Consider the following 17,352-nt stretch of genomic DNA (forward strand, 5'->3'; position numbering starts at 1 on the left):
AATCAAATACTGACCTCAGCAGCTGGTGCTGAACTGGACGTTTATAGGTTCGTACAGCCAGGAGTTCAGGCCTTCAAACTAACAAAATATAGGGATTCATTACATTGTTTCTTGTCCTGCTGTAGAACTTATCAAATCTATTTTCCTCAAAATGATTTTAAAATGTTTTTATCACTCTTTGACTTTGTTAATATATCAGAGAGGAGAGTAAAAGAGTTAAATGGTCAAACTGACCAGCAACTGGACCGTGTGTGAAAAGCACAGCTTTTACTGCAGCAGCATAATCTCACATCTTAAGTGTAATTAAATGTTTCTCATTTACACTTTACTACTCTGTTCTTTACTATTACTATAAAAGTTATTAATCTATTACCTGTTTCCATGGGGAGAAAAGGGAAAAGTAGATGAGAAAGAACCTATTACTGAAAGAATGTGCAGGAAGGAATGGGTGTGGATAAGGTTCATGGTATATTTTATTATATTTGTTCAATTACGTCAGTTTCACCCCCAAAAGTTGAAGGTTACACTGCAGATCAATTGAAGAGTTTCACACATCTTCGTTTTCAGGTGCCACTAAGGCAGGAAACCACAGCTGCCTGTGCAACATGCAGCCCATGCAGAGAAATATGTGGTGCACATGCTGTCTGAATCACTCTGCTCTGAGAGCTGACGCCCACCAGCCACTTAGGGGCCAGTCAGGCAGCAGCTTTCTTTCAACTGAAAGCTCCACTCCACAGACAGGGACTAACCGGTCCGATCCAATAAACTGCTGCATTTTTAACTCTGTCTCTCTTCCTTCTGCTGAGAGAAGCTGTGAGAAGTTGGAGATTGGAACTGATGTGCATGTACATGTCGTTTTGCACATCACTGAGTTTACATTTATGCATATAAAACTCTCTTTTTGCTTATCCTTTATTCATTAACAAACAGAGTGTTGCTGCAGACTATAGCTTCTAAGCAAAGTTGAGCTTGACAGGTTGACGGTTTAATACAGCGCTCGGTGAACGCAGCCACGGCAAGCGAAAAAGTTCAGGCCAAAACTCACTTCACAATTATATGCGATGAATAATTCAGGTAGTCAGAAACATTCAGTGTTCTGGCTGTCATCTCTTCCGTTTCTTCCTGGCTCTCTGAGTCTCTACCTTTTCCTTTTCCTCTCTCTCTCATGTACCTCTGTGTGATATTCTGAATACACTCCTGTCTTCAAAAATTCTCCTTCTTTCTTTTCTCGTATGAGTAGGCATGTGGGAAAAATACAAAAGCACGCAATTAGTGATCTTTCTGGAGCAGGCTCGCCCTTCCAACAGTCCATCATGTTCGGGACACTGTACTCCTCCCATTATTTAATCTGTTGTTGTGCGATGGGCTCAGCCAGAGGAGATTTTCGACAATGATAATGCTCAGTTCACCATTTCCGAGGTGGAAATTGGAGAGCTTGCACCAGCTGGCACCTTGATCTGCATTTATGAAAGAGGTGAATAGAATTTCTCCCTCACATTTTTTCCCACTGCCTCTCTCTCTCCTTTCTATCCAGGCTTTCTTTTCTGCTTCTGCTGTGAAATAAAACATTTACGTACTCCATGAATAAAGAAATCTCTGCTGAAGACGTGACAAATTCTGCTCAGTCATGACAGCTCATGGAAAATAAGAGCGACGACTTTCCACCATTCAATCTGCAAATGTGATCTGTTTCCAAATGAACAATTTGTGAGAAGAGTCAGATCCAGTTGTCCTCACCTAATCAGATAGAAAATTATAAACGTTTTGGCAGCTACAGAAAGGATTTGGAGAATGAAAGAGTAAAAACATTAGCTACCCTGAGGAACAGTTAACTGCACATGTAACACTAAAATAGGGGGAACAAAACAAGGAAAAGCAACAGCAATCATTACAATTAAATAGACAGTGAAAGGAAATCTGAATATTTTAACTGTGTGTGTGTGTGTGTGTGTGTGTGTGTGTGTGTGTGTGTGTGTGTGTGTGCGTGCGTGCGTGCGTGTGTGTGTGTGTGTTTGTGAGAGGTAGAGAGGCATGAAGAGTGCAGTTTAAGTGGCTGAAGTAGACATGATGCTTCAACAGTAAAGTTCAGTTAATTTAAAATACATTAAAGTGATCCTAGTAGGGGGAACACACACACACACACACACACACGCGTACACACACACACACACACACACACACACACGCTCACACACACATTTAATCACCACTTCCATTTTGTACCCACAACACAGCTTATTGGTTTGTTTCTGTTGCTGGTAGTGACAAATCCAGGAGACAAATAAAAAAAAAAATATACCCAGTATCTCAGGTAGAGATCTGCTAAACTGTGTATTATTATTTATACAGATTTTTTATATTGGTTCTGCTCTGTCCTCTGTAACAATGTAAATTTCCCCACTGCAGGATTAATAAAGGAATCTCCTCACAGTGATTCTCCTCTCCTCTCCTCTCCTCTCCTCTCCTCTCCTCTCCTCTCCTCTCCTCTCCTCTCCTCTCCTCTCCTCTCCTCTCCTCTCCTCTCCTCTCCTCTCCTCTCCTCTCCTCTCCTCTCCTCTCCTCTCCTCTCCTCTCCTCTCCTCTCCTCTCCTCTCCTCTCCTCTCCTCTCCTCTCCTCTCCTCTCCTCTCCTCTCCTCTCCTCTTCTTTCTGAGGCATGTATGAATTACTAAAATCACTAACTCCCATCACGTCTCCTTCCTGCAGGGAGCCGTCGGTTCTTACTGCCAGTGAATCCCAGGTGGTTGTGACAGACAGCTCCTCACACTGATCCCGCTCCTGGAGGTTTCCTCCCGTTAAAAGGGAAACTTTCCTTTCCACCATCGCCACATGCAGAAACCAAAGTACACAGTGATTCCTAAATGAGCTGGAGCGCCATATTGACTTGTAAACTGCAAACTGACAATATCCAAGTCTTTCCATTACAAGGATTCCAGGAGGCACCAACAAGCTCCTGAGGATTTACCCGTAGATAATCACTGTTGATGTAAAAGAGCCACTCAACCAATGAAACGCAAAGCACACACACACTTCCCCTCACACACACTCTTTCCATTGCTTCTCCCCCTTGTTTGGAAAGACTTGTCAAGTCTCTGAAGATGTTGTCTAATTGAGGTTCAGTCCATTGTTAATAATTCAAACCCCCCACAGAGTGTTGTGTTAAAACATTGGAAGCAAACCAGAAATATGAAGTTTATCTGAAAGCAAAAGAGTTTGTATTTTTTAACTTTATAAATATACTAGTTATGCTCACCAAAAAACGTTGATGGGGGAATAATCCCCCACCAACTAAAGACGTCAATGCTGAGCAAAACAGAGTATGACTTATTTTTAAAGAAACTGTTTTTTAAAGTTTAAATGAAAAGATAGACTTTAGAGGTGAAAGGACAAAATAAAACATTGTTGAAGCATTTAGGATTTATTTTTCCTTGAGCCACAGCAGTAAAACCAAAATATGAATCTTCCAGTCCAGCACCTGAGAGCTTTGGGCTCATCATGTTTTTAGGTGGAAGAAAGCAAACAGAGGCAATGTGGGAAGATTATTTAATGAAATATGGTTATATCTCCATATCACTGAATTGCAAAGCATATGAGCAACAGAGTAAATAAATTAGAGTGTCATAATGTGGATATGAATCCATCACTTTGAACAGCACACTCTGTCCCATTCAGAACTTGGTAACAACATTACTATGTTACCAAACCCCATGCTAGTTACTGGCAGGTCATCATCATCATCATCATCATCATTGCACTCATAATTATGAAAATGAAGTCCACCCACCAAACTGCATCAAATAGGGAATGTGTACATCCAGGAGCTGCGTATAAAGAAACAGATTCTGAAGACATCCATCTTTCACTTGCCACACCAAACTCCTCCAATCTGGAACTTATTCATTCCATTTCCATAGAGATGAGCTGTGAATTACTTTCCACCGCTCTTCCAATCTGAAGCTAATGAATGCAGATGGAAAAGATGTTGATGCCGTCTAAACAAACAACATCCAGCACCTGCACATCAAGCTGAAAGTCTGTCCTCTCCTGGACTGAAATAGAAAACACGATTTAAATATTCATATTTTCTCAGAGGAGTGCATGAATAACCAAATTATTAATCTGTCCTATTTATTTCCCTTTCTCCGCTCTTCTGTGGAGGGTTAAGAGCACAGACAGGAGCAAGCAGCCTGCTTAACGTTAAGTGGTGTAATTTGTTATCTGTGGGTGTTGATAAATTAGTGTTCCCTGTTACAGTGATGCTGCCTATTAGTCATGATCTGAGAAAGCTTTTATTTCTATGATTACCTCTTTGCTCAGTCACTGGAGTGGAGGAATGAGTCTACAAGGCTAATTCACAAATCTGACATTTTTTATATACAGTTTTGCTGTACATTTTTCAAGGACAACAGAATTCAGTTTTACTTAAAGTAATTTAAAATCAAGAAAAGAAACAATTAGTGAATCATTCCTGCTTCATTGTCAGGGAACTAAATTATATTGAATAGATTCTGCTGTCAAAACTTTGATTTCCAGTTAATCCTCTGTTTAAATGGAGTGGAGCACTCATTAACTTCTGCAGCATCCTGAACAATGAACCATTCACTTGTTCTGTATAATGTTCACCAAGGATCGTTTCAGTAAACATTCTCATTAAAAAGAAGTCAATTAAGATCTGTATAAAACAAGTAAAGCTGAATTTCCCAACACCTTTGTGACAAACGTTTCATAAAAAAACATTTAAAGTGTTCAGAAAAACTTTCAACTCAGGATGTCACTTGAATGGTGACGATGCTAGAAGGTATAACAGCCTGTATATATTTAAAATGACCTAATCTGAATTAAAGAAAGTATTTTCTCCACTGAAAGTGGAAATAAAAACCCACAACACATAAATGGGCCACAGTTAGTTTAACATGTATGGAGAATTTTGCCTAAATTGTCAATAAATATTAAAGTTTTGGTGACGTCATATTGCTAAAATACAAAAACTTCAAACGTTTCTTTGATCTGTTTGATTTAACACAAGTTAATATGTCTGCGAAAAATTTAGATTCTTCAGATCAAAGATTTTATGCTGACTTTTAAAAGACGGACTTAACAATCCTAATGTATATTCATACTAAGCATGGTTCTGGAATCAAAAGTCTTTATGATACTATTTTAAGATTAAAGCAAAGCACTGCACTTCCTCCACTGCAGCCAAAGTAGTAAATATAATTACAGAAATGCTGCACAAGAGTTCCTGATAAGCCATAAATACTTCCTCACATTATTCCTGTTTGAGCACTTTGTTGAAAAAACTGTCGAAATTATTTTTACATAATTAAGATTTTTCATGTAAAATTTCTATTTTCTTATAAAAACATTTTACAAATATGACATGGATGGTAATAGTCATTTAAGTTTAAGTATTTGCCTTCAGCGCTACCGTCGTCTATTTACCAATTTATCTTACTGACATGTTTTACTTAAAACTGGAGCTACAGCAGCAGGAGAATCACTGGCTGCGGCAGCAAAGCCTTCATAACAAGACGAGTGGTTGTTTTGAAAGAGAGGAAGTTAAGGCTTTCAACATTTCACCTTTATTGCATTTTATATACCTCTGCAGTGGCATCACATTGCAATGTTTTTGAAACACTTCAACAAGCTGAGATAATAACATTTGGCAGGAACAGGCTTTACAGGTCCGTTACTTTGCCATGACAGCAAATAGTTTTGCCTAAAGAGCACTTAACGTGCATCTTATAAATTAAAAGGAGCATAAACTATCAGCAGCTGCTGAACTAGTACATTTCACAATAACAATGGTGTTTGGATCAAGATAAAGTGAGTTTTGAGCTTGATGCTAAACCATCTGCACAGTGGCAAAATTTATTTAAAAATCTGATGGGATCAGACATCCAATGAAAAATATCCCAAATCCATCTTACCTGTGTATGATGTGCTTGCTGCGAAGGTAACCCAAAGCCAAGGCCAGTTCACAGATGTACAGCTTCACTGTGCTTTCTGAAAAATGGACGTTCTGCTGGAGGTGATACCGCAAGTCTCCCCCCAGGAGCAGGTCCACCACCATAAACATGTCCTCTTCATCCTGAAACGAATACCTGCGTTGGAACAAAAGCATGGGTCAAGATAAGATCAGATAGTGACAAGGTTATGAGCAAATAAGGTGCAAAACAGAAGCTAAAGGGGAAAAAGCACAGTAGATTAATGTACAGAAACAACATCAACACTTCTCAGTAAATTAGAATATCCTGAAATATTACATCTTTTCCAGTGACTTAATCCAAGAACTGAAACTTGTATGTTATCTAGACATAAAAGGAAAAACAAAAATTCAGAAAATGTAAATATTTCATAAGATGGGAAAAAAAAAAACATTTTAAAACAGAAATCTTGTGTCATAAGGGGAAGACTGCTGACACCAGCAGATAGTCACTGACACTCCCAACAAGAAGGGTAAACCACGGCAGCTCATTGCTGGTGAGACGGGCTTTTCACAGAATGCTGTATGGAAAGTTATGTGGAAGAAAAAAGTGTGATAGAAAAAGGTGCACAACAAACAGGGAGTGAACTGAGGCTGAAGTCATTGGTCCAAAATCCACAAACAGGCAATAACTCGACAGTGTTGCTTTTCAGCAACACTGTAATTGCCCGGAGTCTGCCTGCATATTTTGACCTGTTCAAGTATATTCACAGTTTTCAGATGAACCTGTATTCCACATTTCATAACTGAATACATCCTTCCACTTTGCAGAAAGTTTTTATCTTTAGTTCAAGAATTCTGCAAAGTTATCTTCCAGAAAAAAACTAGTTTTATGTCAGTATTCAGTATTTGATCTATTGAATCAAATCAGCCAATAGGAACGGATACGAATGGTTTGACAAAACAAACGGTTGAGTTTACCTACCCTATAACCTGTAAAACCACCAACCTCAGACTTCAGGGTTGACCATGGGAAAAGCTCTAAGAGCTTTTGTAAGAACCATAAATATAAAATGGCAAGTTAGGAACAAGCCAACAAAGAAATAGCTTTGAAATGTATATATAGAGCGACAGATCCATATATAGTAAGTGTATCTCTGACAACCTAATAGGAGACACGTGAGCTCCCTTTCTCTTCTCTAATCCTAATGGTTTAACCTTATTTGAAGGCCGCCGTTTATCCTTAAAAATCTGCCGTTTTATGTCAGGATTAAAATGTTCCAATTTTATGGTAATTCAAAACAACATCACCACTTTCTTTCTAAATTGAAAGCACAATTATCTTTGTGTTTCTCGAGTTTTAAAAGTCAAACGGAACAAAAACAATCTCTTTTGTGATCACATCTGTGATCAAAAGATAATCTTTTATTCTGTTGTATTGTTTTTTAATGCTCGGATACCCAGTGTGTGAAATGTACGTGGTTAGAAGGATTTTGTGAATTTCCATTCAGATCAACCATAATTTTTTACATCCCCAATTCCAATGATGTTTGGACTTTGTGAACATAAATTAAAAAAAGAATATAAGTATTTACACATCAGTATTATATCCAATTGACAAGATGTTTAATGTTCAAGTGGCTAAACTTTAGTTTTACAAATATTCACATTCCAAAGCAGTTGACAGCGTGTTTACGACTGTGTTACGTCACCTTTCCTCTAAATATCAGTCAATAAGACTTCAGGAACTAGTTACCATGATGGCAGAAAGAACAATTGAAATTGAGATTTTAAAAATCCAATTGAGTTCAGACAAAAAAAAAAAGAAACAGCACATTAAATGTACTGCCTCCTCTTGCAGATCCATCAATATATCCACTGTATTCAGTCCACAGAGGTTAAGGTTGGCAACAAAACCCATCATCTTGGCTCAAACTCATGACTCGGTAACCAAGGATGAGTTTTTTTGCCACGTTGGTAAACACCACCCCCTCTGGGAGATTTGCAAAAAAAGTGTATGTGGTGCTTTTTCTGCGCTGGATGGATGGATGGATGGATGGGAATTGATTGAGCTGACTCCAAACTGTCTGCTAAGGCTCAGATAATGCTGAGACCACGTAACATTTGATTGCCGTTGGCCTCCGAATGTGGAAAGACTATCTGCGAGATGCCTTCTGAGAGGAAGCACACGCATTTAACAAACAATGAGCACACACACACACACACACGCCTGCAGCATTGTGTGTTTTCCCTCCAATTTGTGTAAGTTAAACATCATGATGCATTGATGCATCATGAGATTTTTAACTATTGTTCCTGCAGCTGTATTTACGACAGACACCTTTTAAATACAATTTCTTTAAAAAAAACTAACTTTTTTCCAATCCTCATTAAATCAGACATAAGGTTTTACACTTTTATTGATTTAATGCAATTTCCTAATCTTAAATGTCACATTTTAAGATTAACTGTCATGTTGTGTGTTGGTGATGGACCCAAATGCAGCAGGCTGAGACTTTTTGAAAATAAAAAAATCAATGACTTAATAAAAAAGGAAAAACCAAAGACTAAAAAACAAAACAAAACATTGAGTACACAGGGAACCACAGCAGAACAAAAGTACCAGCAACAACAGTGAGGTAACAGGATTAGACAGGATTTAACAGGAGGAATCAGCAAGGAGTGGCTGAGAAAGAGGTGCTTAAGTACTGGGAGGTTGAATGCTGACGTGGACTGATGCTTTGAGGGTTTATATTAAGTTACATGTATTCTTTGGTTGACCTTAGATTAGTTTAGTTGAAATTATGTAAATATATATTGGTACCATTTATTGTTTTGGTGTTAGGTTTGTGTAAATAATCTTTATTCCTTGTTATATTGATTAGCTCTCTTCTTGGCATGTCTGGTGAAATTGTCTGGTGAATTGTCCAGGGTATAAAAGTCAGTTTCTTTGTGTTGGTGCAAATGTGATCTGCAGTTCCTTAATAAATCCACCTCAAAAAGAATTTTGTTGTCATTCCTTCTTTTAAATGCTGAGCCTCCACTGGTCAAAGTGACATATGCATGTTGAATTTTGGGAAAATCCAGAATAAATTGGACACTCAATTACAGATTATAAAACTAGTTAATTCCCTTAAACAGCATCAACAAATATCAGGGCAAATATTCACTGCTTCTCAGCAACACTGTAATTGCTCGCAGTCTGCCTGCATTGCATAATTTTTCCTTAGAAGTTTCATTGAGTGTAACAGCGTGAAATAAAACGTTTCAAACTCTAGAACAGGATAACAAAATAGCCTTTTGGTACACTAAAGCATGAGCTACACTACAGTTTGTGTTTATTGGACGGAGCTGTTTTACTCTGTCGATTAATCTTTTGATTAACTGCCTTTGCCTTTGATCCTCCCTCTTTCTCCTCTGTTTTTAGTGAGTCCCTTATTTTCTTTTTTCTTCATCCTACCTCTGCATCTCACACACACACGCACATGCACACACACACACACACGCACGCACAGAGTAAATACCTCAAACCCAGCAGAGGTGGCTGCGGCTGAGAAACAACCCAAGAAGCTGCTGTCACAAGTGTTTAGGAGACACAAACTGAACTTTAATTGTTCTTTTTCTTGCCTTCTATCAGGAAAACAGCTGTGTAGTTAACTGAGGTGCATCAGGTTAAAATGTGATTCAAGTTTTTTATTTTTATTTTATAAATAGATGGTAGTTTAATCTTAGTATTTGTAACTAAGTGATTATTTATTCTATCTGATTATGTAACTATTATGTTGTGAAAAATGCTCAGTTTGAAACAGGATCTTTTAGTTATGTATCAGCATAAAATTAAACTGACACCACTTTCTTTATGTAACAAAGTTTGTAGGTTCAGTCTCTCAAGTATTTCATTTAAAAGTAACACATTCTGCTCTGAAATGACTCAATCACCATGTTTCTGTGTTCCTTTCTGTCATGCTCCTCTGAACGGAGGCTGCAGTCGCTTTTCATTTACTAAACACCCGAAGTCGAAAAGGATTATGGAGGGTTTTAATTTTCAAACTACAAAATCTATACAATGCAGGAAAATGCATGAAATCATCTTATTAATATAAAACGTACTCAGCGTCCAACACAAGGATAATCTAAATCAATTTACCTGGTGCTTGTGTTGTTCTTTATTCACTTTATTGGTCTGGCTTGTGAGAAGTTGTGCACAATGACATCAGCTGAGATCAATTGATCAGGTTAGGTTGATAATTGATTGAGTTTAACCTATTTAAGAACTAGTTTCAATCTGTGCTATGGAACATGCTGGCATTGGAAATGTAAACAGTCTTATGTAAATATTAAAATCAAGATAAATGCCTTCATTTTCTAAGAAAGTGGAGACAGATACTTTCATCATGATATGTCATATGTCATGTTTGTATTTTGCAGCTATTAGAGTCAAATAAAACTAGAAATATGACATTTGACAGCTAAGAGCAGCTGTTGCTTGATTCTTGAAACAACTTTTCAACAGAGAGCAGCAGCTATGCTTCAGATTAGCGCCTGTACATTATATTGAAGTGCTGCAGACGTTTCATTAGCCTTCCTGGCACTGAGCCTGGTCGCTTTATACTGTGCGGGTTCGCTTGCATCCTTTCACAGCTTCTTCCTGGTCCCCTATGTGCCAATACACTCTTCAGCTAATATTTTTTCGCTGTCTCTGCTCTGCCACACATGCATTTCAATGTGACCTCTTGGTGGCCTTCAGGCACTCAGTCTTATGGGAGCGAATCCTGCACAGAGCTTTTAGAGACAGCGGTGCCCCTCGGCAACTCAGTAATGGACATCTCAGGAAACCACAGGGGCTCAAGAGTTAATAGGAACATGTCCTTACAAAAGGCGTCACCGTCCCCTCTGTCCGAGGTAACACTTCTGTCTTGTAATATTACACAGATGACAGAAATAATAACTTCAGGCTGAATTTGACTTACACTGCTATGAATAATTGGCTCCCTTAAAATGTTCTTCATTTTGTGCTTTTTTTTGTTGCTCTTAAATGTTTCAGAACATAATTTCTCACCAGACGACTAAGAAATGAACAGAAAATACATAACAGGGTTTTAATTAATAATTTCATTTAATTAGGAAAGCTGTCTATAACTGCCAGACAATGTTAAACCATGAAATCATGTATTTTGATAAGCACATTCTTGGGAAAGTAAATTTTAATTTCACAAGCCACACCCACTAAGTAGCGTAAATAATCTCAAAAGCAACATATCCTGAACCAATCAATAACCAAAAACATACAAGAGCAGGTGAACAACTACAGTAAGTCATTGATGTGTAAATGTGCCACAAATTCATTTCTAAGACTTTGGGACTCATGTGAAGAGTCATAAACTCCAAAAAGAGCAAACATGGAAGAAGCTTCCAGAAGTGGCTGGTCCACTAAGTCTATTCCAAGAACACAGTGGAGACTCAACCAGAAGCAGAACATCTAAAGCGCCACAGATCTCCACAGAAAATTCATGTATAGCCACAATAAACTATTTTACTTTTCTTTTTTTATATGAATGAATCATCAAAATCATCAAAAGAAAACAATTTTGAATTCATGTTAGGCTCTAAGTAGTTTGATGATTTGAACAAGTACATCGGACAAAAAAAAGAAGAAACCTGAAGGTAAAAAATACTTTTACAGCCCTGTACCTTAATTATTGTAAATTACCTAATTTACCTTTATTTGTATACATAACCTTTAGCAAGAAATGAGAAGAATTAAATATAGTTTTGCAATTATAGTCATTAGACATTAATACTACCCCCACAAGCACACAGTGACCTCAGCACCTCTCTGAGATGGATTCAGGCAGCCAACCATGCATACTGTGATATGTTGGATCAATAGCAACAGCCCTCCAACATTTCTCCCACCATTTCTCCTCACGCCTCCCCCTGACTGACAGCTCCCATCAGTCTGTGTCCAATGTGTCCTGAGCACAGGGACGGAGCTGCAGCTGTATGCAAAACCACATTCACCTTTATCCGTTACCGACAGGAAAATTGACACAAGTATTGAAAAACTAGCAAGTTTATTCTGTAGTCTAAATCAATACATTTTTATGTTTCATTTCAGAAAGTAAGGCCTGATTTTACTCCAAGTTCAGTCACAATTTGGCAGTGAGAGAACTTGATTATATTTTCTTTGGCTGGACTGGATTCGGTGATCTTGCATTTCACCAGGTCACCTTGAGATCAAGCCAAAAACGCAACGAGCTGGAAAACTACGCTCAAACTTTCGCCAAATTCTGCAGCACTAAAAGTAAAAGGAGGCATTATGCTTGCTGGCAGTACTTGTGACACTAAAGTCTGGAGTCAGGCTTATCTTTACTTATTCTGTGCAGTCAAAATCTGTACTGACTTCACAGTACCTGTCTGCTTCACTAAACCTGCATGTCTTAATAAATGAGTGTTTTTTTACAGTTTGTTTCAGTAGAAAAACAGTTTTCCTGGAATCTGGCGATACAGCTGTGTGGTTTCCAAGAACATGACTGAACAATGTACAACTCAGAAAGATGTCCACATATGATGCACTGGTGTTATTATATAAAGACTGAGCAAAATAAATAATAAAAACTCCCTGAAGCAAGTAAAATTTTTACTGTACAACCTTTTTGTGATGCTTTAAAGGCTTTCTTTTCAGTCAAAGAGCCATTCATTCTCCAGCACAGATACAAAAGATTTAATGCAATAAAGTCCTAAGAACTTTGCTTACAATGAGTTTTTAATCATAAATATCATTACTGTTTCCATTAGCTGCTGGGACGGTATCCTGTGGATTTCTCTGAATATATTTGTTTATGTTATGCTTTAATATACATGACAAATACTCCCAGCACATCTAATGCACCTGCTGTCTGTCCCAACTCTGCTCTGGATTTAGATTTAGATAGCTGTAATAATAAATATGCTGCCACAAAGTTCACCAGCTGAGATTCATTTTCAGGTCGCAATATTTTCACTTTATGATCTAAATATGATCATCTGCAAGAAATACAGCAGGCACAGAGGTAGCAAGTCATCTTCAAATAGATTAAGTCTACAAAGTCCATATTATTACATACCTTCTTGTGAATCTTTGAAATAATTGTTTTCCTGCCATTACCGTCAAAGAAGCAATGATTCTGAATAAACAGGATCTTTCACTACAACAGATGATGTTGTAACTGGCTCCTTTTAACTTTTGTTTTACTAAGTGTATTGTTGCTTTGAAAACTTTGCCCAAAATATTAGGTCACGTTTAGTGGCAACCAATAGGAGGATCAGTGACAACAAGAGAAGGGGAAGAGAAGTAGAACAGATGGTAAGAGAGACAAAAAGAAAAGTGTGAGAAGACAAGGCTAATGAGGGAGGACACAGATGAGAGAAAAGAGGGACAGGCCAGAGGACATTTTTCTGCATGTAATTGGCTCAACGCAGTGCGTAGACTTGCAGGTGGTCTCTCCCTGTCTTTGACCTTGAGTGCTTACCACAGGATGATCGTTCCTTATGCCAGCTCAACACAGTGAGAGAGGCAGAAAGAAAGAGGAGAGGGTGGGCGAGTGGGCACAGCGCTGACCCAAGCACATCTCTAGAGGAAATCACCCCACCCATGGGGGCTTACACTGCCAACAAAATTAACTTCCAGTCTTTTTTTTGGCAAGAACAGCATGCAATCAAGCAAGCACTGGTATTGTTTGTCTGGTGAGTCTGTGCACTGCGCTACTCTCTGGTTCTCTGTTTACATCCCTTTTATGTTGAGGTTCCACCTTTCTCGTGATTATTTTTTTTTACTCTTTCCTTATTATTTAAAAACACTGAAAAAAAGTTGTAACAATTAGGATTTATGTCTTAATCTTTACCATAACTCATGTTTTAAAGATAGATCTGTGCTTACCAGAAGTTGACCAGGAAGGGATGCTCGAGGTTCTGCATGATCTGCAGCTCTTTCAGGACATTTCTCACTTCGTTGCGTTCCACACATTTCAGCTTGTTCATGTACTTCATGGCGTACATCTTCTTGGTGTCCTTCTTCTGCACGATGCAAACCTGTTGAGATCATATGAGGGTAATGCTTATTCTCATCAATGCTTTATTGCCCTGGTAAATGATTGGGAAATGTTATTAATATAATGTATAATGTGAAACTCATTCTGAAAGTTAATGCATACCAATGTGACACGTCATTAAAACATCTTTAAACAGCTGCCAATTAATAATTATCCAACAAAACTACAGAGGTGTTGCACTGCCAGTGAAAGAGAGAGCATGTTTACATGGGTGACAAATACAAAACCAGCGATAATAGACTCTCACCTCTTTGTTATCTAATTGGTTTATAAATGCCAACATCCTTATGAGATTCATGAATCTTCATTGAATGTGGCACAACAAACCCTCCAAAAATCATGCCTGCAGAAATCCTCAGAACAGTTTTCTTCCTTGTGATCATGAATATAAGACGCTTCACATTATCTTCAAGTTTGAGTTTTAAATTTGGAAAAAACTTGGTGCATGACAAGTACTGAAAACTGAGAAATGCAGTATCTCTGGTGTTTCTGATTTAAACCAGAAACACGTAAAACCCGGTGGAATCATGGTTTCTGGTTACATGTCAAATGATAGAAACACATTTTAGACTTTGATAAGAATAATTGCAATGTTCAGTGATGCATTATGACCAATTTATTTGCAGTTGTTCTTGTTCATGCTGGGAGCATCAATAATCTACTGATTGCTGCTGTCTAAGTGAGTGATCTCTGCACCAACTGGCACAATTCATCACCCAAAGCCCGATCGCTTCACATCCAACAGCTTACCTTTACTGTTATTAGGCTGCTTATATGTTATTGGACTTTGCACTGACATTGTGTGGATGTGTGGTGTGTTTGTGAGTGTGTGTATTTGTATACAGTATGTCCTTAAAACAACATACTGGATAGGAAGGGGAATCACTTTCAATCATGTGGTTTCAAATGTTGTAGTCCAGCTGCTGTAAACCTAGACTTGTTTCTCTTGTGTCCCTGGTTCTTTTCAAACAAACTAAAAAGTAAACTTAACTGGAATGTATATCATAATGTTGTATAACTGGGTTTATTACTCTGTCTTAACTGGAACCCAGAAACGACAGCATATAACCCCAGTATTGGATTCTCAGGATTGGTTGCCAGTTTCTTACCAGATTTGATTTTAAAATTCACTTATTGGTTTTTATCTCCAGGACCTTCTTCACAACCATTCCACTTCCAGAACCCTTCGATCAAATAATAAACCGCTCTAATGTGTTCCCAGAAGCAGAAGCAGAGGAGACGGGGCATTTTCTGTCACTGCTCCTAATTTGTGGAACAACTTCAGATCTGCTGATAGCCTGGAAAACTTCACATCACTCCTCAAAACTCATTTTTATTCTTTGGCATTTACAGAAGGCCCAACGTTATAATCTACCTGTCCTGTTTGTTTAATTTATTGTGTTTTATTTCTATGTATTTTACTATATTTTTACAGTTAATAGCTGTTTGTAAAGTGCTTCATGAATAATATTGATATTGACATTAAAATTAGTGACAGTTTTATAACATTGATCATCCTTCACTGGGAACCAAATACATACACAATACACTATGTGGATTTACAGCTCGACACACAGATGCAGTTTTTGTTACCTTCATCATCTTAGCCATCACAATGCCTGATTTATATTCACATTTTATCTATTAATGGATTCAGATAACCACTTAATGAACCATTTTCATAGAAATCACAAGTTACATATCAGATTATTTGAGAAGGAAATGAAAATCAGATGAGAAAAGTGCTAAAATATTACTGTGTTGCACCCAACGACACAAACAGACAAACGATCTAAAGTTTTACTGGCCTGTGTGAGATCAGAACAAATGACTGTTGCAGTAGAAAAATGGTGCCAGTGTTATCTACCAACAAGGCACCAGCAGCAATTTGTGATGAGAGCAAAACATGCCTGCAGGCACACTGTGTGTTTTACATGAAGCTAGTGTTTTAAGTTCATTATTCGGGATATAGGTAAGTGATTTAAATATGTATATGGTGGAAAAAAGCTAAATAACTTTAACTTACCTTTCCAAAACTCCCTTTTCCGATAGCCCTCAAGATTTGGAAATGGTCAAAATTGACTATAACAAAAGAAAGAAAGAAAGAAAATGATTATGCATTGTCTGAAACTCAAAAAATACATTTAGAAATTGTAACTGATGATTCTGATCAATGGTGAGTTACTGCATAGAAGTTACTGAAATCTACTGTCATTAAACCCAGTTCAGTTCTACCAGTACAACAGGGTCAGAGTTCATACACATTTTTCAAGTCAAAGCTTTCAGGCTCATATTTTCAGAGTTTTCCCACATTTTGTTTTACTTCATAAGAAGAAACAGTAAATCTAAGGTTGATACATGGTTTTAAGTGGTTTGAATATGGAACAAGTATACAAACCTAGACAGGAAGGAGATTAAAGATCATGACCAGATGGATGGACGGATGGACAGACAGACATAAACACAGCCAGAATGAGGCTATGCAGTGACTTCAGAGTCAAATCCGCTGTACATCAGAGAGTGTGAGGATCAGGCCCAGCTAATATGATTAGTTCAGTCTAAACTGATTAGCAGGTGTCACTTAAATTTAAAATGACTCCCAGATGAGTTCCAGGGTCTCATGATTTCCTCAGCTGAGTTAAACGGCAGAAAGGCTGTCAAAGTGCCAATTACACTCTTGTGCAGATGTTGACTATTTCATGCCGTTACTCGAGTGTCCATCATTTACTTCAGCACATCAAGCCACTGAACGTAAAATCTAAACCTCCTCCCTCTCTTTTCCTTTGCTTCCTTGTGTGTCTTCCTGTAATCACATTATCTCACATCTAATCCACGAATGCAGCTGCGTCTCTGAAATCATCAGGACAGGATCTCCCCGTAGCTAAGCAGTGAAATGACTGTAATTACCAGAAGCCTCTATGGGTCTGTGTTGACTTTAGACAGTGGCAACTCTAAATCTGCATGTTTGTGATATGTGTGTGTTACGTAGCTGGTCCCATGTGGACTATATCTGGACAGGTTTCGTAAACACCCCGGCACAGATAGTGTGAAACGGGAAAGTGCCACTGATACGTGACTAACGGAGCATAACATCAGCTGTCACATCCAATTGATCTAGTGGCTGCAGGCTAAATGTAAGAGTGTGTGTTCCCGTGTGTGTGTGTGTGTGCACAGTGTAGTGTTTTAAATGTCCTGTGCATGAGTGTGTTTTTGGTAATTGTCAATGTATGTGCAGCATCGTTTGACTGTGTCATCCGATGAAAGCAAACAACGGGCAGCAGCTGTTCCATCCTCTGGGACAGCAGCAGAGGGGGAAAAACGTCTGTCCTCGTTGTCA

The 17,352-nt window shown here is 38.1% G+C and overlaps 1 protein-coding gene across 1 annotated transcript in view; it reads right to left on the reverse strand.

The window, feature by feature from the left end:
- The window catches only part of stk32a (serine/threonine kinase 32A), a 50,175-nt gene that overhangs the window by 24,667 nt on the left and 8,156 nt on the right, over positions 1-17,352 (reverse strand). Inside the window, exons 3-5 of the mRNA XM_081615275.1 lie at positions 16,042-16,097; positions 13,844-13,995; positions 5,930-6,103 (exon numbers count right to left, since the gene is read on the reverse strand). Of these exons, the coding sequence (XP_081471401.1) occupies positions 5,930-6,103; positions 13,844-13,995; positions 16,042-16,097 (382 nt within the window). The remainder of the gene's footprint in view (positions 1-5,929; positions 6,104-13,843; positions 13,996-16,041; positions 16,098-17,352) is intronic.

The sequence above is a fragment of the Poecilia reticulata genome, chromosome 14 (assembly GCF_904066995.2).
Source record: "Poecilia reticulata chromosome 14, P_reticulata-male-v2, whole genome shotgun sequence".
Lineage (NCBI taxonomy): Eukaryota > Metazoa > Chordata > Actinopteri > Cyprinodontiformes > Poeciliidae > Poecilia > Poecilia reticulata.